The sequence below is a fragment of the Populus trichocarpa genome, chromosome 10 (genome assembly GCF_000002775.5).
Source record: "Populus trichocarpa isolate Nisqually-1 chromosome 10, P.trichocarpa_v4.1, whole genome shotgun sequence".
NCBI classification, from domain to species: Eukaryota; Viridiplantae; Streptophyta; class Magnoliopsida; order Malpighiales; family Salicaceae; genus Populus; species Populus trichocarpa.
This window is the reverse complement of record NC_037294.2, coordinates 12,683,657-12,706,695: the sequence shown is the minus strand read 5'-3', so window position 1 is coordinate 12,706,695 and position 23,039 is coordinate 12,683,657. Positions and strand designations below refer to the sequence as shown.

General features: G+C 34.9%; 4 protein-coding genes across 11 annotated transcripts in view; all 4 read left to right on the top strand.

Moving 5' to 3' along the window:
* Positions 1 to 1,432: 1,432 nt before the first annotated feature.
* LOC7459101 (sec14 cytosolic factor) overlaps positions 1,433 to 23,039 on the top strand; it is a 22,831-nt gene continuing 1,224 nt past the window's right edge. The window contains exons 1-6 of one of the 3 annotated variants that reach the window (XR_008060222.1): positions 1,433 to 1,676; positions 1,823 to 2,078; positions 3,540 to 3,576; positions 4,496 to 4,613; positions 5,930 to 6,040; positions 6,662 to 6,856. Coding sequence is in view for 2 of the 3 variants with exons in the window: in XM_002315815.4 (XP_002315851.2) it covers positions 1,602 to 1,676; positions 1,823 to 2,078; positions 3,540 to 3,576; positions 4,496 to 4,613; positions 5,930 to 6,040; positions 6,662 to 6,799 (735 nt within the window). In the remaining variant the exon portion in view is untranslated. Of the gene's footprint in view, positions 1,715 to 1,822; positions 2,079 to 3,539; positions 3,577 to 4,495; positions 4,614 to 5,929; positions 6,041 to 6,661; positions 7,021 to 23,039 lie in introns of those variants that run through there. The other 2 variants (XM_002315815.4, XM_024610162.2) reach the window with 2 other exon arrangements.
* LOC7459100 (uncharacterized) overlaps positions 8,103 to 23,039 on the top strand; it is a 20,232-nt gene continuing 5,295 nt past the window's right edge. The window contains exons 1-7 of one of the 5 annotated variants that reach the window (XR_008060221.1): positions 8,158 to 8,725; positions 9,089 to 9,175; positions 9,304 to 9,348; positions 9,448 to 9,543; positions 9,643 to 9,744; positions 9,880 to 10,034; positions 10,117 to 10,340. Coding sequence is in view for 4 of the 5 variants with exons in the window: in XM_002315814.4 (XP_002315850.4) it covers positions 8,165 to 8,725; positions 9,089 to 9,175; positions 9,304 to 9,348; positions 9,448 to 9,543; positions 9,643 to 9,744; positions 9,880 to 10,034; positions 10,117 to 10,198 (1,128 nt within the window). In the remaining variant the exon portion in view is untranslated. Of the gene's footprint in view, positions 8,726 to 9,088; positions 9,176 to 9,303; positions 9,349 to 9,447; positions 9,544 to 9,642; positions 9,785 to 9,879; positions 10,035 to 10,116; positions 10,526 to 23,039 lie in introns of those variants that run through there. The other 4 variants (XM_002315814.4, XM_052456097.1, XM_024610218.2 and 1 more) reach the window with 4 other exon arrangements.
* LOC18109877 (probable RNA-dependent RNA polymerase 1) lies at positions 13,806 to 20,050 on the top strand. The gene is made up of 6 exons (XM_024610070.2): positions 13,806 to 13,853; positions 14,128 to 14,195; positions 14,988 to 15,532; positions 16,253 to 18,120; positions 18,498 to 18,648; positions 18,932 to 20,050. Exons 3-6 carry the CDS (start codon positions 15,005 to 15,007, stop codon positions 19,754 to 19,756), a joined length of 3,372 nt encoding a protein of 1,123 aa, XP_024465838.2. The 5' UTR covers positions 13,806 to 13,853; positions 14,128 to 14,195; positions 14,988 to 15,004; the 3' UTR covers positions 19,757 to 20,050.
* Positions 13,806 to 23,039, top strand: part of LOC7459099 (probable RNA-dependent RNA polymerase 1) — a 24,710-nt gene continuing 15,476 nt past the window's right edge. The window contains exons 1-2 of one of the 2 annotated variants that reach the window (XM_052456094.1): positions 13,806 to 13,853; positions 14,128 to 14,195. The gene's annotated coding sequence lies outside the window, so the exon portion shown is untranslated. The remainder of the gene's footprint in view (positions 13,854 to 14,127; positions 14,196 to 23,039) is intronic. The other variant, XM_052456093.1, reaches the window with a different exon arrangement.

Below are 23,039 nucleotides of genomic sequence, written 5' to 3'. Positions count from 1 at the left end.
TTTTTTTTTAAAATATTTTTAATATTAACATATTTTAAAATGCTATGAAAATATAGAAATATTAATTTAAAATTAAAAAAAAATAAAACGCAAAAACAATTCCTGCAAAATATCCGAGTCCCCCCTCTCTTGCTTTTCTGTCATCTTTAAATACGCAGAGCCCTTTTCTTTTATTTTTTCAACCATGGACCCTCCCATTTAATTTTCCTGTCTCTCAATTATTTCCATTCAAAAGTCTTTCGTCTCTTTAAAACTTCCAACAACTCACTTTATTATTTTTCCTGCTCCCTCTTGTTTTTCTTCTGGACTGGGCCCACTCTCTGTTTTTTTTCCTTAATTCACGTGGGAGTTGGCAGGGGAGATACATCATTTTTTTTTTATTGTTTTTTTTTTTAAAAAAAAACTTGTAAACGCAGAAATAAGCAAGAGGGTTGAAAATTAAAAAATGACCGGTAATCGGCTAAATTGTGTTGAAAATATATATTTTTGAGATTTATGTGTTTTTTTTTAATATTTAAAAAACAGGGGTTAAAATTAGATTGTGACACTTGTAAAAAAAATTTAATTTACTGAGACAATAAAGGGATATAAATAATTATTATTATAGTTTTTAAACTCAATTCGGGGTTAATTTAGGGCAAAGCCCGAGATAGTAAAAATAAAATTAATTATTATCATAGTTTTAAAATTCAATTCATAAGTCGGCTTAGGGCAAGGCCCAACTCGCGAGTGGGTTGACCGTTGACCAAAATCAATGTAAAGATAAAAATAGTTATTATCACAGTTTTAAAACCCAACTCGATGATCAATCCAAGGTAAGGTCCAAGTCACGTGTCAGGAGAGTTAACTTAGGTTAACCCGGGTCAATATAAAATAAAAATGGTTATTATTATAGTTTTACAACTTGATTCATTGATCAAAACGAGAGCAAGACTAGGGTTACAAATCAAGAAGGTCAGTGTAAGGATAAAATTATTATTATTGTAGTTTTAAAACTCGATTTAAGAGTTAACTAAGGAAAGGTCTAGATCACAATTGGAAGGGTCAATACGGGTTGACTTGAGTCAACGTATAAATAAAAATAATTACTATTGTAATTTTAAAATCCGAATAAAAAATCAATCTCATCCGGTTTAAGTTATAGGTTGTGAAGGTCAAGTCATTAAGCCGATCTTTATTAATTGTCTGCTATATAACTGCAACTAACATTTTATTTCCAAACTTGACAAACTATATATATATATATATATTTTGTCTCTTTCAACGATTCCTTGTTTGATTATTTTCTCAGTCATATGATATAACATATGATCTATAAACTTTATTTCTAAAGTTATTTGCAAGATTTTTCAACTATAGATATTTACTAAATATATGCGACAAGAGTCAAACTTTAAAAGCAATATTAGATAATTTATTATTATATTTGTAATTTAACATGCAACTATATTTACAACGCATAAGATATCCAAACATATCAATATATTTGTATTTTGAGAGTTTTTATTTTCATTATATAATTTAAACTAACCTGAATTTAAAGCCGATTCCATACCTTTCTCTCCTGGTCTCAATTTGAAGCCGAAGCAGACAGGCTGCTAATGGACAAAACCCAACAAGAAATTGCACTGACCCAGCTGAGGAAATCAGTTCAAAAGCTTGGTTCTTCCACTGATGTACATACCTTTCACATAATGCACCAAGTCTAATACACGTATATAGTCGTGGAATGTCATTGCATGCGTGTTGCTAGATAATTTATTTTGTTCTAGTTGAAGTTCAATTCTTTACAGTTCTTGATTTTTCGGGTTTGCATTTGCAGACGTATGGGGACCCAACACTGATGAGGTTCTTGATTTCAAGATCAATGGACCCAGCAAAGGCAGCAAAGTTGTTTGTAGAGTGGCAGAAATGGAGGGCTTCATTTGTGCCAAACGGGTCTATCCCAGATTCCGAAGTTGAAGATGAACTGGGACCAAGAAAGGTCTTTTTGCATGGTTTGTCAAAGGATGGATATCCAGTATTACTCGTCAAAGCAAACAAGCATTTTCCTTCCAAGGATCGGCTCCAATTTAAGAGTAATTACCCTGATTCCTATAATTGTACTGTTTTAATCACAGTTGATTAATGATTACCTTGTAATAGTATTCAAATGCATGTTATTAAGGTTTAGTCTCAGTGATTAAAATTCCGGTTTGATTGGTGCCGTGATACTTTTCAATCTAGATTGTCGCTTTTATGGAACATATCGAGAACAGTTCCATGAGAGAGAGTTGTGACATAAAGGTGGGTGGATGAGTAGGACTTTTGGACTGTATCACTTGTTTGCTGTCCGAGAATCATGGGGCTTTAAAATAGCTAGTCTTCTTGGTGTGTGTTTTTTCTCAATATTGGATGATTCCATCTGGTAGTTTACTTGCTATATGCTGGAGGTATACTGCCAAAAAGAAGTTATGCTTATGTTATATGACAGCAATTGGGACAGTTAAAGAGTGCCTTTTCTAAAAGATAATGTTCTTATTTTAGTTGTAATTATTTGAAATGCTCTAGAAAATGGGACCCTTCATTATAAAAATGAGGAGCTCGGGCGATTAACTAAAGAAGCTCCAATCTGATAACTAGAAAACACCATAGAGGAAATAAATAAAGTGTGGTGAAATTATTTAAGGGCATGGTGGACCTAATAGTATTCTAGTTGCCCCGAAAAGCAATATTTATTTTCAACAAGCAACTTGTTTATTTTTTAAATGATAGAATTATGGAAGTCAAGCTCTATGAATCAGTTGACTTGTTGGGATTTTGTTGTTATAGTAAGTGGGAGCAGGTAGTTTCATTACGTGGTTTCATCGGTGAGAAGTACTTTTTCTCAAAGATTTTTTCTTTTAAGTTTCTTTGTCTCCACAGGCCTTCCATCAGTCACCTGTTGTTCTTCAAGAGATTTATTCTGATCTGAAAATCTCCTTCAGTAAGGAACCTCCATTCTCATATTTTCATGCACTGGCAGCTTGACCTGATAATGTTTCTTCTATTCTCACAACAATCTATTCTGTGTCCACTGCTATTTTGCTTAGCCAAAGCAAACTGTGGACTGCTGTCTTTTTGTTCGAGGCTACTCTGAAGCTGCTTCCTAGAACGTTTGCACAGGAATGGCTTCCGTTCCATCCCAATAAACAGATGAATGTATAAACAAATTCCCCACCTCATTACCCTATATATGTGCGTCAGGAAGCCATCTGTGCTTTTACTTTTTCCTTTCTTGGTGAACACACACAGCATGTACAAATGGGTTGGTCAGAGGTGCTTTGTGCTCAGAGCAATGATGTATAATGAACTAAATTAACAACAACAGGATAGGTGAACTGAAATGCAGCCTTGATTATCTATTCAAAGAGCAGCCTCAGCATGCTGTATTTTCATTCTGAGCCAAGGCTTACATTTAAAGGAAACAATAATTGGAACAAGTTCAACTTCTTTCTTTCATTATCTTGATAAACTGGCAAGTGAACCTTCAACTCATTTTTGTTTTGCTCTTGGTGCAGAGTTCGTTGTTCATTTGCTAGACAAGACTATTGCAAGGTACCATTTACTTTAAATAATGAATGTGGTAAGAAATTTATGATTAGATGTTCCAGTTTGGGGTCATTTACAGGCATGGTTTAATGATACAGGAGTGTGATTGTTTAGGGGTTGCCCTACGTTATCTATTCTAATAGACAAAGGGATTGCAAGTTCCTCGTTTTCTCATATTACACGTGTCCACAAATCTACAAAAGAAGCACATTCTTAAACTAAGTGCCAATTTGTATCATGGTTTGGTACTTGATGATTTTATATTTTGAGAAAGATTATGATTGCTTACAGCCATGATTTTATGCTATTTGCTCATTTCGTTATATTCTGATTGAATGAAAATGGTACTGGAAACATTGATAATAAAATCATCATTGCTTGTGACTAATGTTCTTAAAACCACTGGCAGTAGACTTTTGTCATCTAATTGGCATATACATGTAAAGGCAGTTGGGGCAAGGGCTTGCTGAAGTAGTGCCTAGTCCATGTGTCAGGAACATGTCCATTCAGATGAAGGTCATGATATTTCTAGATGAAGAGTTCAATATCCTAATAGAATTTCAAATATATAGCCTAGACTGAGAAAACATAGAATCCAGCATTTGCATGTTGTTCTAGGAATCCAAAGAGGTAGATTGAAATTAGTTGTTAAGTGTTTTGCACGCTGATCTATTTCTTGAATCTCATTCCTGCTGGCAATGATTGCAACTCTGATCTGGGTACCTGTGAAACATAATTCCTCATATCAAGTCTATTTAATGTATTTACCTATGCTATATAACATTCTCTTTTTCAAAATTGTCACGCATGTCATATTTTCATGTAGTATGCTTCCCAAAGTTTATTTACTCTGTCTATGGTGATATATTAATGCATAAAGAGTCAAGAAATCATTTCCATAATGCATTTTCTGATCTTGTTTCAGCTCATTCAAAGGAAGAGAAATAGGAAATGAGAAGTTGATTGCCATCCTTGATCTGCAGCATATTTCATACAAGAACATTGATGCTCGTGGAATGATCACTGGATTTCAACTTTTGCAGGTAACTATTTTATATATAATTTTGACCGCTAGAAAATATTCCATCTGGAAATGGCAATTGAAAAGAGCCTAAGAGCCAGAGTTTGCGTAATGAAAAGACATAGGAAAACATTTTTAATATTATAAAGGAAATGGAGAATGTGGGAAAAGAAAATTTTGGATAATAGTTGAGAGCTTCCCATTGTATCTTTAATGAGTCTATTTTCAAGTCCCTTATGGAGATGTGTTGTCCATGCAAAATGGGTATCAATTAAGTGTGAATTGATACCAAAATACACTTATAAACATTGATAACAAAGAGACAGAAGAAAGTGTTCACCTCTTTTTCACCAGATACTGAAAGAAAAGAAAAAGGTGTATTGCCTGGATAAGACAGCTGCAATTAAGTCTGATTTTTAGATCCAATTTCATGGAAACTTTTCACATTTCTGTAATAAAAAAAGCCCGATTTAATAAAATCTAAATGAGGAGATGAGAGAATGAAGCCATTTTTTAGAGAGCACATTTTACTAAAATCTAAATCTTCCATATTTCCTTAGTTGAAAACTCTGTTCAGTCTGCTTGTGAACCTAGAGATGAATGTTGCAACTTCATCTGCAAGTAAATAATAATATTCTCTTATGGAAAAATTAAATAGTTTCCCCATGCTGTCTCCCTGTTTCCCTATCAGGGAGATTCTTCAAAAAACTAGGCGTAAACCAAATATATTATAGTGACCTTGGAGCTAATACAAACAAAATAAGTCCAACTTGAAAAAAGCATGCTCAAAAGACCTCCATTCCATGAAGGGCAACATCTACTTCAGCTTATACTCGGTGGTGCAACTTATACTTCAAAGAAAGGCTTGCCATGACTTGTGAAGAGGGTTGGAAGGAAACAAAAAAGAAACAGTCAAAGTATATGCTCAGAGAGATGATCCCAATATAATATTCTGTATGTAATTACAGGAATAGCCTGGATAAATAAACCTGAAATTCTTCCTACATTCATTGACATGACTCTCTGGCAATGGTAAATAAATCTTTTTAACAAAAATAAAACACTCTCTCTGCATCACTTTGTATTCCTTCTTTCCTGGTAGGGGGATCTTCTGTCTATAATTATCCATTTAAAAGAAAAGGCATAAACTGAGTATGTTAGAAAATGCGTTTGACTCCATGTTGAAAACATTTTAGGTCATATCAGAATAAAGACTGCTTCAAAAACTTTTATTCTGTAAGGCACAATCTGGTGGAGTATATATGGTTATTCACTGATCGGGACAAATTCATTACATTATATGAGTATCTAATATTTGCAGATTTGTTTTTCATGTAGTCTTACTATCCAGATCGTTTGGCGAAGTGCTTCATTTTAAGCATGCCATGGTTCTTTGTTAGTTTTTGGAGGATGATTTCTCGCTTCCTCGAGAAGGGCACATTGGAAAAGGTATTATATATCTCAGAAATCTACGTTAGTTAAGTCTGTAGAACTCATTGATCCATATAATTATGAGTGGACATGCATTTGTAAAAGCAACTTGGCAGTGGATCTGTATAAACCTGAATGCTTGTGCCGTTTTCTTGGTTATAACTTATATGTCATAACGAATTTAAAATTTTTTCAGCACATTGGAAATGTCATCTTTCATGCTTGCCACTGTACATATTTTCTCCCATTTTTTTCACCTGCGTTGTCCACGTTGTTTTTGCAAATACTGTATATATAAGTGCTGCAGTAGTTTCTGAAGACAAGCTTTCTATTATCAATGGGAGAGGAAAATAGGGATGTTATTGGCCAAACTCATGTAAATCTTTTTAGTGTTTTTAATCAAAGTTGGTAGAAATGGATTCGTTTTTCAGAATCAAGATTATATTTTCGAAGCTGGTTTTTCTCTTTTTCCTGTGAATGATCGGTACCTCTTGTTGCATTTATAGCTTGTATTCACTTTGAACACCAGAAAGAACACAAATAAATTAATAATTATTTTCCAAGCTAGATCAGGAAGACACATTACTTATGTTCCATATTAAATTAGCTGGGTGGCTTGCTTTGTGGTAATGAATGCAGATTGTGATAGTAACCAACGACGAAGAAAGAAAATGTTTTGTAAAGGAGATTGGTGAAGAAGTCTTGCCAGAAGAGCTTGGTGGTCGAGCAACACTAGTAGCTCTCCAAGATGTGACAGTGCCACCATTGGAGGGTTGATCCTCATAATAGAACATAGCTGCTAATACAGAGGCAGCTTTTACAGATGCTATATATATATATGGATATGATACTTGAACATCAACGTTGGATAAGTAGCTAATTCCAATTTAACGGATGCTAGTCAACGTTGAGCAGTCATATGCTGCAGTGCTTGTAAGTTACAATTGAAAATAAGATAAAATTTCTCCAGCAATCCATTATGGTTGCAAATTCACATATATTTCTTGCTTTGCAACATTACACTAGCCACTATCAATGGCGTTTTTGTTTGTTTTCATACCATTAATTCGAACTGTTTTCCAGAATTTTAACCTAGAGAAATCTGTACTACTTCTTTCATTCTATACTACTTCTCACTCCTTTTTTTATTACTGTTTTAAATGTTTAACTTGCAATATTAATTATAATATAAATAATAATTAGGCTAAATTTCTTTCAGGTTATGTTGTGCTTTTATTTATAATTAAATATTTTTTTTGGTTCAAGCTATATAAAACATTTTTTCTTATTTTGCACGTTATATGTTAAAATTTGTAATTGATTTTTTTAGTATACACCAAATATGAAAAAAGTTCTCCACTTCTTAGGAAATTATTCGTGTTTAAATTGATATTTTCTAATTATTCACTTCTTTGAAAAATCGCAAAACATCAAAATTATTATTTTCTATAATAAAAATAAGGGTCCTGCTTGATTTAGTTAATGTTTTATGACCATTCCTTTATTATTTTCAAACAAGGTAATTTTTTATTTAAAAAACAATTATTTAGTAAACATGTTTATTTAATTTTTTCATGAAAAAATATTTTTAGGATAAATAAAAAAGTTATAGATGGAAACTTTTTTTTTCTCCAAAAATAAGTAGAATAGTTTTTTTTTTTTTTTTTTTCCTAAAACTCCTCTATAAAAAAAAAACTTGTATATTCATCTCTTCTATTATTTTTAAGATAAGCCAAGAAAACCCTTGTGCTTTCTATTTGGAAATTTTATACTTGATAAACATGTTTTTTTAACTTTTATATAGATTTTTTTTTTAAAAAAACTAGATATGAAAAATAAAAAATTATTTTATGAAAGTAAACATATTCATAATAGAATTTCCAGAAGGAATCAAACAAACGGTCCTTAATCAAATGTAATTCGCTCCTTGCTTCCTCGATCATAGCATTGAATGCGGGTGAGAAGAAAAACGAATATATATTATATAAAAGGGAGGCAAAAACCAAAAGGACACCATACACCAACACTCATTATCGTATCGAAACTGTCCAAGGCAAGGTCTCCTCCAACCCTTCTCCTTTCGTTCTGCCAGCCGCATCTCACTTTTACTGCTTCTCTCTCAATCTCTCCGTTCCCAAAAACATGGCAACTCTAACTCATCCCACCAGCCAGACTCACCTCTTCACAAAACTCTCCCTTAAACCCAAAAAGTTCACTTCACCTTCAAGAATACGCATGGCCCTTCAAGAAAACGCCCCCTCTCTCGCTGTGGTTGGTGTCACTGGTGCTGTCGGTCAAGAATTTCTCTCTGTCCTCTCTGACCGTGACTTCCCTTACCGCTCCATTAAAATGCTGGCCTCCAAGCGCTCTGCTGGCAAGCAGCTCACTTTCCAAGACAGGAATTACACGATTGAAGAGCTAACTGAAGATAGCTTTGATGGGGTTGATATTGCGCTTTTCAGTGCTGGTGGGTCTATTAGTAAGCATTTTGGGCCGGTGGCAGTGGAGAAGGGATCCGTTGTGGTGGATAATAGCTCGGCTTTTAGAATGGAAGAAGGGATTCCTTTGGTGATTCCTGAGGTTAATCCAGAGGCTATGGAAGGGATTAAAGTTGGGACGGGAAAGGGTGCTTTGATTGCCAATCCAAATTGTTCAACTATTATTTGCTTGATGGCTGCTACTCCTTTGCATAAGCATGCCAAGGTAATGAATTGTAACGTTATTGTAGAGTTTGTTAAGTTTTTGTATTTGTTGCACTCCATGATCATTGCTTGGAAATGTTAGTGTTTTTTTATCGTAATTGGTCGCTTATTGATTACTCATTGACAAACACAAATTATTTGATATGACTTAATGATTTATATTATGATGTGTTTATCTCTTCTTAGAATTCTGTTTATCTGAGTGTCATCTGCAAATCATTGTCTTTAGTTAAGGGTGATTCAGTTCTCTTAAAAAAAGTTTAAGCGAGATTTAATACTCTATGTTCTAAAAAAGAAAACCTTGAGAGGTTTTTGGTGCTGGATTTTTTTGTGTAAATGCCAGCTGAATCATTTGATGTGGCAGGTGATACGAATGGTTGTTAGTACATATCAAGCAGCCAGTGGTGCTGGTGCTGCTGCAATGGAAGAGCTTGAGTTGCAGACTCGTGAGGTTTCTGCTTTCCATATAATTCTGTTATCTTTGATCAATTAGTTTGTTTAATTTCATGTTTATCTGGGATAACTGGTGTTGTTGTTTATCTTCACATAAATTAATTCCTTTCTTTTCATGTTTGCAAGGTCTTGGAAGGAAAACCACCCACTTGCAACATCTTTAAGCAACAGGTTCGTCTTTGTTGCGCAATAACTTCAACATTGTAATTAAAATTTCTTCATGTCCTATGAAGAGTTCAAACTTAACCTCCCAGTATGTGTGATTTGCAGTATGCTTTTAACTTGTTTTCACATAATGCTCCTATTCTATCAAATGGGTACAACGAAGAGGAAATGAAATTAGTTAAAGAAACCAGAAAGATCTGGGTAAGTTTTAAAGGTTATTTTTTTACTGCGCTTATATCTAATAAGATTATGGTTTAGTCCTTTCTAAAATGTTTCCATTTTTTTTTGTCAATTTTTCAGAATGATATGAATGTTAAAGTCACTGCTACATGTATACGTGTTCCTGTCATGCGTGCACATGCTGAAAGTGTTAATCTTCAATTTGAGAAGCCCATTGACGAGGTTAATCACTCACTTGGCCAAATACAAACTTAGAACTATGGTAGTTTTTATTTTGTTTTTGATCTAGTTACTCATTGTAAAGAAGATTTATGACTTGTATAAAACTTCTCTTGGTAATTTTTTTTGAATGCACAGCATACAGCAAAAGATATTTTGAAAAGTGCTCCTGGGGTGGTGGTTATTGATGACCGAGCATCTAATCACTTTCCTACACCTTTGGAGGTATCAAACAAAGATGATGTTGCAGTTGGCAGGATTCGTCGTGATGTGTCGCAAGATGGTTATAAAGGGTAAGACTAATTTTGGATCTTTTATTGCTTAATTGTTGTCTATCCTTTTTGCCAAGGTCATTAATTGCTGGGTGTCAAGCAGGCTGGATATATTTGTCTGTGGTGATCAAATACGCAAAGGAGCTGCACTTAATGCTATTCAGATTGCAGAGATGCTGCTATAGTCTGTTGTTTTGCTTTAGTGGTGAGGTTCATTTGATGGATTATTCAATTTGGTGAGATAAGGTGATTTAAAACAATCTATATTCTAGTCTATCGATGAGGATATTCATTCTTGCATAATTCTTGAGAAGTTTGAGCATTTAGGTTTGTTAGCTTGGCATGTGTGATGTTTTCAGTTGACAGGGTGGCTTGCACCATAATTGTTGCATTTGGAGGAGATTTTGTTCTTTTATGTAACCTATGATAGCCCATTGAAGTTAGAAATTTTGTCAAATATAGAAATAGACTTATAGGGTATCAATTTCTAACATGTCATTATTTCCTATCAATCTTCATCTTCTCAAATTAAGCACGAAAGCAGGCATGTGTGCACAATACTTGTCAGCGAGTAGGTGATTTATTGAGCTTTGCATTGCATGCCAGCAAAATAGCCTTGTTTTTTTTTTTTTCTCTTAATCAAAATATAATCTGAAGAACTGATGAAGCAGTTTCAGCAGCCGAACTCAGGATGAGGTCTTTATCCATATACTGTTTATAGAATTTGGTGTTTGGTAAATGGTTCTATGTTGGCTTATGAAGTTATGACAATAAAGAGATCCTGATCGTGAAAACAGGATTGGGCGGATACAGTGCATATTGTAACGATGGATTATTGTGGGAAAGACCTTGAGAAACTATGTTTAACGTTTGAACCAAACTAGTTGAGAAAGTTAAAGAATGCTTGCTGTGATGGTTGGTGTTTGTTACGTGTCTGCAACCATCAGTGATGTTTGGCTTTGCACTGAAATTCATTTTGTGGGGAATTAGTAAAACATCCTTCCCTAGAATTATTGGAGTCAATTACTTAGGATTGCCATGAAATGAGGAAGGGTACATGAATGCTCTGAAAACCTTGAGAGGTCTCATAATTTAGAATGTTTGCATTGGATTGGCAGTTAATCCCGAGTAGGTGATTTGATGTCACCTAAGAAGGTTTTTGCAAAATGTGTAAAGGATCAATGCCATGCTATTGCAGAAATGTTGTCTGGAGTGGTTGACATTTGAGAATTTAACTGGTAATATGGGAAGAATCAAGCAGGAAAGCTGGGAATAGTTGAAGATAATGATGGCGGCCCATCCTCGTGTGAAAATAAAACATTGACGTTGCCAAAGAGTGGAGTGGATGATGGGATCTAGGTGCTTAGGGTTTCAACTTCAAAATAAAATAGCATCCTCGCCCTCCTTTTTTTTTTTTTTTTTCCACTTCAAAATTAAAACTTTTTACCCTTTTAGTTTGTTATGATGGTAGACTTTTACTAGAAGTGATCCTCTGTTGTAATGTAACGACCTCATTAAGAAAATCTTATTTTATAAATTATTCCAAACGTTGAGACAAGGATGAAATTGCAGGCCTGTTTGATTTGAATGTTATTGTCTTTGTATCAAAGTTCTATTAAACCGTTCACCACCCATATTGTGTCCCACATTTTTATTAATTTCGCCATTTATTTAACAACAAATAATTTTGGCATTCCTTGTATTTATTTGTTTTAAAATAAATTGAAAGGTTGTTTTGAAATTAAAAAAGAAAAAGGAAAAAAAAAGAAAAAAATGTCCATCGATACAAAAACCAATATATTTTTGCTATATACGTTGCCCAAAAATAAAGATAATACCGTGAGCCATAATAGATGCCGGGGTTTGGCATTCGGACAAAGCGGCAAGTGCAAAGAGCATGGAGAACCCAAGCACAACTATTTTTTTAAAATTAAATAATATTTTATTTATGTAAAAAGATTAATCTATTCATATCTAAACTTGATAATTATATATATAAAAAATAATAATAAAAAACAAAAAATCTCTTTACTTGAGGAAAAGACAATTCTGATTCACGGCAGAATTAATACGTGTAAAGGAATATGTTAGAACTAGGAAGTAAGAACTAACAGTGAATGAAGCTTGAATCACTAGCCTGGGGCCCACCCGGGTATATCATAAAGCGTTTTCGAAAGGACTGAGCGCCCAGTACTTTCGATTAGCGAGCAGTTACGGAGAAGTCGCATCCAAATTCCTGACTGCCACACAAGTTCATGGAGCTAATTAGGAGTAATTCCGTGAGCTGCCTTCGACGCAAGGGTCATTCCAAAGATTAATTCCATCGTCGAGACTTTTGGGTCAAGCATCGGATGATCCCATCGTATCCATTCTCTGCTTCCATGGCAAGGGAAGTTGAATAATATTACTGTTGCTTTTCTGGGCTACTTTCCATTGATTCAAGATCGTTTGTGGGGAACACGCGCGTTTCCTTGCAAAAGGAGGAGGCTCTCACAGCACAGATATGGCTTTTCCATTTGACTGGCCGGCGTTTCAATTAAAAAGTATTGTTGTAGCACACTGGAAAAACAAAATTAATAGAAATAACACGCTTAAAAACTGTGTTCACTATATATTAAGAGTGTTTTTATATTTTTTTTTATCATTCTATTTGGAATTAAATTATAAATATCCTGCCCAGCCTTTATGTTGGAGATTTGGGAGAAGGCTAGTGCTCATAGAAATGTAATTAATTATGAAATAAAAACAAATACTCATGGACTATAAAATCGTTGTACTAGAGGGTTTTTTTTCTTTTTGTACAGTCATCCTTATTCCACACAATTAATTCTGATGATTACTTATTATAGTTATGTTCTTGGGTTTATCGGCAAACCTAAGTACATACATGCAATATAATAACAGTAGTCATAATAATGTAGTAGAAGTTTCGAGAACTTTTAGAGTTTGAGTTAACATCCAATCAATTTGCCATGTCTAAAAAAAAAAAACATAGAGATTCTGTGACGCGCACCCATACCACTGGCTATTTCTGGTGTGACGCTGTGGTGCTTGCTCTTGCTGTGACAATAGATTTTCCTCGTCTACCCCCAGAGGAAGATAAGCACGCCGGCACCTGCAAGCAACTTAACCGCCAAACTACAAAAAGAGAATTCAAGCACAGTTCTAGTTCGCTGCTTTTTCGTTTCATAGGACAAAAGTTGAAGTTAGACATCTATTTGAACCAATAGGATCCCGTAACGTGTCATTCCCATGGGTGATAGGAGGTGCTAAGAAGTTTACTGGGCCCACAGTTGTGCTTACGTAAGCTTTCGTCCATCAGCATAAATATATATGAGTTAACAACAGTGAAAACTTCAAATCGACCCTCTAACTATAGCATCAGTTTCAATTAAATCCCCTAACTACCAAATTAAGCAAAGTTACCCAAAGTATCCCACCCTTATCAATGTTCTCCCCACCATTAGTCTCAATTCAACAACCCCTCTAACAAGCCTGTTCTTATCACCTGCATTGTTAGGGTTGTACTTTGGACATAAAAAAACATCCACGATCAGATTTAATTCAATGAAATTTATAAAATAGTTTCAATTAGTTCTTTATAAGGTTGCAACATTTCAAGATAGAAATAGAAATTTTAATATATTTCTAAATAAATAACCCTTTAAAAAATAATTATTATCAAAATTACCCGCAATCGACTACAAACAGTATTTGCACTTTCCTTTGTCTGCACTTCTCGGGGGTAAAAAGCCTATATATAGCGCTCTAGGAGTGCTCTTGCTTTCTTTCATGGTAGAGGCCTGCCTGCTGATTTATTTTAATCTCGACAACCTCTTGGTAAGACTTGTCATTTTCTGTACATGTATAATTAACAAAACCTTGTTCATTTCTTTAGCTCTCTCTCCCTTCTTGTTCCACGGACAAACATCACTCCTGAGTTTGTTACACAAACATTTCTATCTAATATTTAAGGTTGTGCTATACTGGTGTGGTTTTGATTTCAACGTGTGACAAAGAGGTTTCATTATTAATTATTTATTGGATTTTTTCTCTGGGCTCTGGCTAGCAAAACATACGTTCCTCTTTTGACTAGTACTCTCTAATTGTTCAGGAAACTCACTGTCTAAGCTGTCTCTACTTAAGGAAAACACCCGCTTACCTTCTCGCCTAATCCTGTGGGTATGTTTTGCTTTCTTTCCTTCTAATCTGCTAGTTGGATCCGTCTAATAGGTTGTAACAAGCTTGCGTTGGAGAGTTTTGATAACATTTTGTTTGATACTTCATTAGCAAGTGAGTGAACAGAAGCAATACATTTGCTTCTTGAAATTCTGGATTTAACTTCTACCTTTTAGGATTGCTGTTAGTTTCAACTTACAACGCTCTTGTGTTGATTTTTATGTCTCTGAAACAATTCACATGAAAAATCAGTTAATGGAGAGGGAAAAAGATGCATCTTTCTTTTGGTTTTGTCTACTTTTCTTATTTTTAATGACCCGTCTTAAATTTGTAATGGTGTTAATATATAGTCACCCTGATCTATTTTCTTCTTCTCCAAGAATCTGGGTTGCCTAGAGAGCTCATGATCACTATTAACTTTCCTATTAAATTACACATGTATTTGAAAATCAAGCTGCATCTAATCAGTTGTTTTCTTTTCTTGAAAACCAATCAAATGTATTCTTAAACCCCATGAGAATCATCGGCTTTCTACGGTAATTGAAAACCAACAAACTGTATTCTTAAATACACACTCTGTATTTATTCTGTTATTATACAAACCTCTCATGTCATTCCCATGCACAGTCACTGCTTTAGCATATGAAGAAGTAATTTTTTTTAATTAACCTCAAGGCATGTTTGGAAAATTTCCATGTATGAAAATTCCAAAAATTCCAAATCTGATTATGTTCCAATCAAAATTGAGGTACTGTACGATCATGCATTACTAATTCAGTGCTCTATGAACTGCAGTAAAAGTTGACTAGACAATGGCAAAGACAATTAGCTTGTATGGTTTTCCTACTGTTGAACCTCCAGATGACATAAAGGAATTTCTGGAAGAATACTCTGGTGAAGGTACAGTTGTAGCTGTTCATGTTGCACAACCAAAAAGTGCAGGGTCAAGAACAAATGCTATAGTTGAATTCACAACCAGTGAAGCTGCTCAAAATATCAAGCTCAAGTCCTTAGATGATGAAGGTCTATGGTATGGTAATTCTTATCTGAAAGCGCGGGATGTGTATCGCGATACTGTTCCAATGAGAAAGGCCTGTCAGACTCAGTATAGCATGGATAACATAACACTGCACTTCGGATGTCAGGTTTCAAAGGAAAAATTCTCAGTTCTTTGGACTCAAAAAGATGTTTCGGTAAAATTTGGTGTTGAACTGAGGAAATTCCATTTCTTTCTGACGCATCTTTCAAAAAATTACAAGCTCGAGCTATCATATGAGAACATTTGTCAAATTGAGCTGCATCGACCTCGTGGAAAAACTAAGAAATATCTTCTCGTCCAGGTTTGATAGTTTAAATTCCTCTCTAGATTCTTTCAAGGTAATTATCAAATGTTAAGTTGTGTGTTTTAAATGGTATATTTGTGAATCATTATGGGAGCCATGACTCACATGCTGCATATTTTTCTAGGTAGTATTTAGCAACCCTTACACACAATTATCTATTCTAGGCATAAGATACATCCAGCTGATGTTCGTAAGCTTATACCAACTTAGCCAAAAAAAAACAAGAAGAAAAACTCTATCAGCAATAAAATAGACTGTAGATGCTGATTCAAGCCACTTCTAACATAAATGTAGTGTTTGTCTCTGGCTATGAAATGACTCCTCCATGAAAGTGTTTGTTGTTTTATATCTCAAAGTTTGGAAAACTTGAGAGTTTTGTTCCTGATTTTGATACTGTGAATCTGATTAGAATTCTGAAATGTTTTAAATTCCATTTCATGCTGGATAACTGATGAAAGTTCGACGTACACAAAGATTTCTTGCTGAATGAATTGTGCTACATGCCAACAATTTCCTGTATCGTATAATTAAGATTGGTATGAATTCATGATGAGTAGATTGTAGAAAGTTCAAGCCTTCATTTTTTGAAATAACAACTCTCAAATGCTGTGGGGAAAACCTTGTGTATGTATGTTCTATTTATTGAGTTTACAAAATGTTTATTTTGTTTATTCGTGTAATAGTTGTTTAACACCTTCTTCCTCTTTCGTTTGGTAGATGCTCGGAGGCCCCAAGATTTTTAAGAAAGACACGCGTAAGCTCAGCAATTTTAAGGAAGCTACTGATGATCAGTGGATTCGAGATGTTGATTTTTCTCCATCTTACTGCATAGGCCAATCTTCTGCTTTGTGCTTGGAGCTTCCGCCCAACAGCCAACTTCCGAATTTTCAGGAAAATTTTGTCTGTTACAAAGAAGATGAAGGCCACTTCATTCTGGAAAAAGGATCAACCTTCTGTTGCAAGTCAGATCTTGTTCCTATTTTGAGTGCAGCTCAAGGATCTGAACTTCCATATGACATTGTGTTTAAAGTCAATTCCTTGGTCCAGCATGGTTGTCTTCCTGGACCAGCACTTGATGCAAGATTCTTTCGTCTGATCAATCCATCTAAAATTCGTATTGCGCATGCATACATACAACATGCCCTTGAGAAGCTAAGTCATTTGAAGGAATGCTGTTATGATCCTGCACGATGGCTCCGGGAGCAATACCAGAAATACCTCACCACTGGCAGACTTCCTACACCACCTGCTATTGCTGTAGATGATGGGTTGGTATTTTTACGTAGGGTTCAGATAACCCCTACTAAATTGTACTTCTGTGGCCCAGAAGTGAATCTCTCCAATCGTGTTTTACGCAAATATCCTGGTGATATTGATAACTTTCTTCGGGTTTCTTTTGTTGACGAGGATCTTGATAAACTTTTTTCTACAAATATATCGCCACGGACATTTTCTGCAATTGAGGGGAGGCAAACCAGCATTTATCAAAGGATACTGTCAGTTCAAAGAAATGGCATAACTATCGGATCTAAGAAGTTTGAGTTTCTTGGTTTCTCACAGAGTCAAGTACGGGAGAGTTCTCTTTGGATGTTTGCTTCTAGACCTGGGCTCACAGCAGCAGACATTAGAGAATGGATGGGTGATTTTCGTGAAATAAAGAATGTGGCCAAATATGCTGCAAGGCTTGGCCAGTCTTTCAGCTCATCGAGGGAAAGTTTCAACATTGATAGGCATGAAATAGAAATTATTCCTGATATAGAGGTTAAAAGCGGTGGAGTCAACTATGTTTTCTCTGATGGTATTGGGAAAATTTCAGCAGAATTGGCAGATAGCATAGCTCAGAAACTTCGCCTTAGAAGTTTTACTCCTTCTGCCTTTCAGATTAGGTACGGAGGCTACAAAGGTGTTGTGGCTGTTGATCCTACTTCATCAATGAAATTGTCACTGAGGAGAAGTATGTCCAAGTACAAATCAACTAACACTAGCTTGGATATTTTGGATTGGACCAAGTATCGGGCTTGTTTTCTCAATCGTGAAGTGATCACTCTTTTATCTACCCTTGGGGTTGAAGATCAAGTTTTTGAGAGGAAGCAAAAGGAGGCTATAGCTCAACTAGATGCTATTTTAACCGATCCAATAAAAGCACAGGAGGCACTTGAGTTGATGGCTGGTGGAGAGAACGCACGTGTTCTGAAGGGAATGCTTGCATGCGGTTATAAGCCGGGTGCAGAGCCATTTCTAGCAATGATGCTGCAAACATTCCGCGCATCGAAGTTGCTTGATATGCGGACAAAATCAAGAATATTTTTTCCAGAAGGAAGAGCAATGACGGGATGTCTGGATGAAACCAGGACGTTGGAATATGGTCAAGCATTTGTCCAGTATTCTCGTGCTAGACTTAGTAAGTCATATGATCATTTCAAAGGTGGCAAAACAGATCAAGATACTCTGATTGTTAAGGGAAAGATAGTTGTTGCGAAAAACCCCTGTCTACACCCAGGAGACGTGCAGATCTTAAAGGCTGTGGATGTGCCGGCTTTGCATCACATGGTGGATTGCATCGTTTTCCCCCAAAAAGGAAAGAGGTAAATTTCTTATTTTCTTATTGTTTTTTAAAATCTCTTATTTGCACTAAACATTCTGAAGCATCACAACTTGGAACTTGTTACAGAAGTCCTGTTGTCTGTGCCTTCCACATTCTTTCTGGACTTGGTTGAAACGAACACTTCTCAACTTCTACGTTTATAGTTTTTTGTCAGTCAGACTTAACTACATGCTGCAAGATTTATTTTGTTGTTTCTTGGGAAACTCCTAGCTTTGCTAATGAAAACATCATTTAATTGTACTTTTGAATCTTCTGTAGTAGGCATGCTCTTGCACACGGGCTTAAATATTCTCGTTGTTATGCATTATATGTCTCTATGCATACATTGCTTTCTGATAGTAGTAAAATTTTGATCAGACCTCATACAAATGAATGCTCGGGAAGTGATCTAGATGGAGATGTGTACTTTGTATGTTGGGATACCGATCTCATTCCTCCTCAGAAATTTCCACCCATGGATTATACTGCACCACAAACTACGATTTTGGACCACGATGTTACAATAGAGGTAACTATTCAATCAAGTGTGTTAACATTTATCAAAGGCGTCTCATTAATTACTAATCTTCAACAAGCAATCACTTTTAATCCTTTGTTTCAGATGTTCTTCACATCATTTCTAATTTTCGCATAAATGAGCACAGGAATCATTTCCTGAACTGTAATATCATTAATTGCTTGGGTAGTTCGTCATTGCTCTGGAAAGAATTATAAACAGACACACAGATCTGATTCGTATACTTGTAGAGACATTTTCCCTTTGCGTTGACTAGTTTACTGCAATGTTGCAGGAAGTTCAGGAGTATTTTGCAGATTACCTACTCAACGACAGCTTAGGGATCATTTGCACTGCTCACGTGGTCTTTGCAGACAGTGAGCCTGACATGGCAAGAAGTGAAAAATGTATTGAGCTTGCTCAGCTATCCTCAATCGCTGTTGACTTCCCAAAAACCGGTGTGCCTGCTAAAATTCCTAAAGAACTACGCGTCAAAGAATATCCAGATTTTATGGAGAAGCCTGCAGATAAATGTACTACCTATGTATCCCAGCGTGTACTTGGAAAGCTTTTTCGAGCAGTAAAAGACATCGCACCGGACACAAGTCCTATAAAATCCTTCACTAAGGAAGTGGCAACGTGGTCTTATGACCCTGACATGGAAGTTGATGGATTTAAGGATTATATCAACGAGGCTTTCTATTACAAAAGTGAATACGACAACAAGCTGGGGAACATGATGGACTATTACGGGATCAAAACTGAGGCTGAAATAATCGGTAGTTGCATCATGAGAATGGGAAGATCTTTTGATAAGAAAAGGGACTTGGAAGGCATTAATTTTTCTGTAAGTTCCTTGAGGAAGCAAGCTAGAGCCTGGTTCAACGAGAGGGGCTCAGAGGAAAGCCCTGATGATGTTTATCGAAAGGCATCAGCTTGGTACCACGTCACATATCATCCTCGTTTTTGGGGCCTCTACAACGAGGGAATGGATCGAGTTCATTTCCTCAGTTTTCCCTGGTGTGTTCATGACAAACTTTTTGAGATTAAGAAGGGCACGACATCACTGGTGCACCAGCTCAAACGAATGGCGAGCTTTCATGTAGAGATCGGAGACTAGAAGACATCCCTTCTTCTGTCCTCTCGCAGGCGTGCTCGTCGCCTCTTTTATTACGAAGTATATATTTATTTGCCTATAAAACTCAAAGCATGTGCGTACGTATTTGATATTTGTGTGACTACTTGTCTTTAGCTTACTGTTATTTGTGTGTATTGCCTACAGTATTGCTGTGAGGAGTGGTTTGTTATTGGTTTACGTTAATTTTCAGTGATTATAATATATGAAAGCTGTAATCAGAACTGGAGATATATTTCTAGCTTCTGTTGTTGAATAAATGTTTGGTTTGCCTTTTTCTATGGAAATTTCTCGGTGTCATTGTAAATGCCATCCCATCACCTGCCAAGTGGCATTCAGAAAACATCGATCATCATGATGTATGCTGCAGCACGTTGGAAGAAATTAAATTCTTTTGTTTGTCTTTTATATATATAGCGTTCAATAGGCATTGAAGAGACTTTTTTTGTTTGTCTTTTCTCAATAAAACCGACTCATGAAGATTGGTACACTTGTCATTTTTTATTTCCTAGATTTTTCTTTATTTATTTTTTCATTTTTAATTGTTGATTAGATGTTCTTAGAGTGTGTTTGGTATTGCGGTAGCTGTTGTGATTGTGGTTTGAAAAAAATTGTTTTATAAAAAGTACTTTTAGTTGAGGTTGGTTTGAAAAAATAGGTGTTTGGTTAAAACTGTGGTTGGAATTGAGGTTGAAAAAAAAATAGTTTAATGTGTTTAGTTAAAAATGCTTTTGAAATTGAGGTTATAAAATAATTTTAATATATATATATTTTGATGGTTTTAAATTTAAATAGAGTAGAATTAACTTCTCCTATCACATCATGAAATAAATAATACTTGATATAAAATATTTTTTATTATTCCATTAAACTATTTATAATTCCATTACATACAAAATTCAGCAGATAAAAACTACAGTTTTTATAATTTTGTGAGCGTGTAATAAAATCAGATAAAATATTATCTGGTATAAAATTGATATTACAGTGCGAGTGAATTTAATTTACTCTATACTAGTTTTTCATGAAAAAAAATATTGTTCACATCACAATACGAGTGAATTTAATTCACTCTAAACTAGTTTTTTTAAAAAAAATTAACAAACTGCAAAAAAAAAAAAAAAAAAGATGAATAGTGCAAAGTGAAGAAACTCGTAAAAAAGTTGTAAAATATTGCTTCTGAAAACTCGTGGTCCTGCCACGTATAAATGGCGGGAAGCATATGTTTTGAAACATTCAGTATTTGTAATTAAACGCCCATTTCATGCGTTTTTGAAAAAACACGAATGTTAACACGTTGCCAAACAGGATCTTAGTAGAAGTCGAAGACCATTTGTGATCTTTCAGCGAACTACTAGCGGTAGGTTCGGTTGATCCTATAAAGGTTTTTTTTTTCCCCTTGTAACTCATCTAATTATTATCGCATGTTCTTTCTTCAGAATAATCATCTCCCACATCATTTTAGTAGAAGTGTTCGAGTTGTTTTCAACGAAATCAAATATTATATATATATATATATATATATATATATATATATATATATATATATATATATATATATATATCCTCTTAGGTGGTTAATAATAGACGATTCTGGTCCATAACTAATTTAGTCCCTTCCTCATCATTGGAGTTTTAAATCAAATCTAACCGGATCTAGTTTCTGTTTTGTTTTACGTTTTAAAAATATTTTTTAAAAAATTTTAAATTTTTTTTATTTTAAATTAATAATTTTTTAGTGTTTTCAGATATTTTGATGTGTTGATATCAAAAATAATTTTTAAAAAATAGAAAATATTATTTTAATATATTTTTAAATAAAAACAATTTAAAAAATAACCACAACCACACTCCTAAATATAATAAAAGCATATGGTTTCAAATTTTGACTGGATTTTTGTTATTTAAATATGAATTAATTAGAACGAATATCGGTGCGCGTGAAAGGTGGCTTGTTGATGCATATCTTTACCATCGGTGGAAAAAAAATATACAAATTGACGGAAAATGAGTATATAGAAAGAAATGCGTCACACAAAAACATCCAAAATAGAATAAGCAGGTATGCTACTCTGTCCAAAATGGAAAATGACCAAAAGCATCAACTATGCAAACCTTGTAGTAACTGTTTTGTCTTGTCGCTTGACTAAACCTTCTAGAGAGAAACAGAACGAGAATAAATACATGCTCGATCGAGGCTTCACTTCTCCTCAAACCACACCAAGATCGATGAGCAACAAAGCAGAAATCGGATTGCTGGGATCGTTGCCAGTTATGAACGGTGGAAATGGAACATACAGCTATGCCAAAAACTCCACCTTGCAGGTTTTACTTCAAAGAGCTGGATTTATTATTAATTTATACTTCTATAACGGCATGTTTATGTTGAGTTTAGCGGAGCTCTAATACCACTTAATTATAATTAATGAGCTTAGCGTGGTGCTAAACCAAGGTTATTATACCACTAATTATTGCACAATAGTAGTATAAATATACTAGTTCACACAATCACTACAAATAATTATATCACACTCACTCCCATTCTCACACACCACACCCTAAGTTTAATAAACCCGTATAGGAGTTATTTCTAGCTCTCCTCACTTGGTGTTCTCTGCACCACTCTGACTCGATTGATGGATGCTAAAAAGGGGAGAGGGACTACCTATTTATACTAGCTGGTTAACATATAAAACAGAAGTAAAAAAACGGTGTATTAAGTCATTTTCCGGCATGTTGCAACTTCATCTGCAAGTAAATAATAATATTCTCTTATGGAAAAATTAAATAGTTTCCCCATGCTGTCTCCTTTTTCCCCTATCAGGGAGATTCTTCAAAAAACTAGGCTGAGACCAAATCTATTATAGTGACCTTGGTGCTAATAAAAACAAAATAAGTCCAACTTGAAAAAAGCATGCTCAAAAGACCTCCATTCCATGAAGGGCAACATCTAGTTCAGCTTATACTCGGTGGTGCAACTTATACTTCAAAGAAGGCTTGCCATGACTTGTGAAGAGGGTTGGAAGGAAACAAAAAAGAAACAGTCAAAGTATATGCTCAGAGAGATGATCCCAAGATAATATTCTGTATGTAATTACAGGAATAGCCTGGATAAATAAACCTGAAATTCTTCCTACATTCATTGACATGACTCTCTGGCAATAGTAAATAAATCTATTTAACAAAAATAAAACACTCTCTCTCTCTGCATCACGTTTTATTTCTTCTTTCCTGGCAGGGAGATCTTCTGTCTATAACTATCCATATA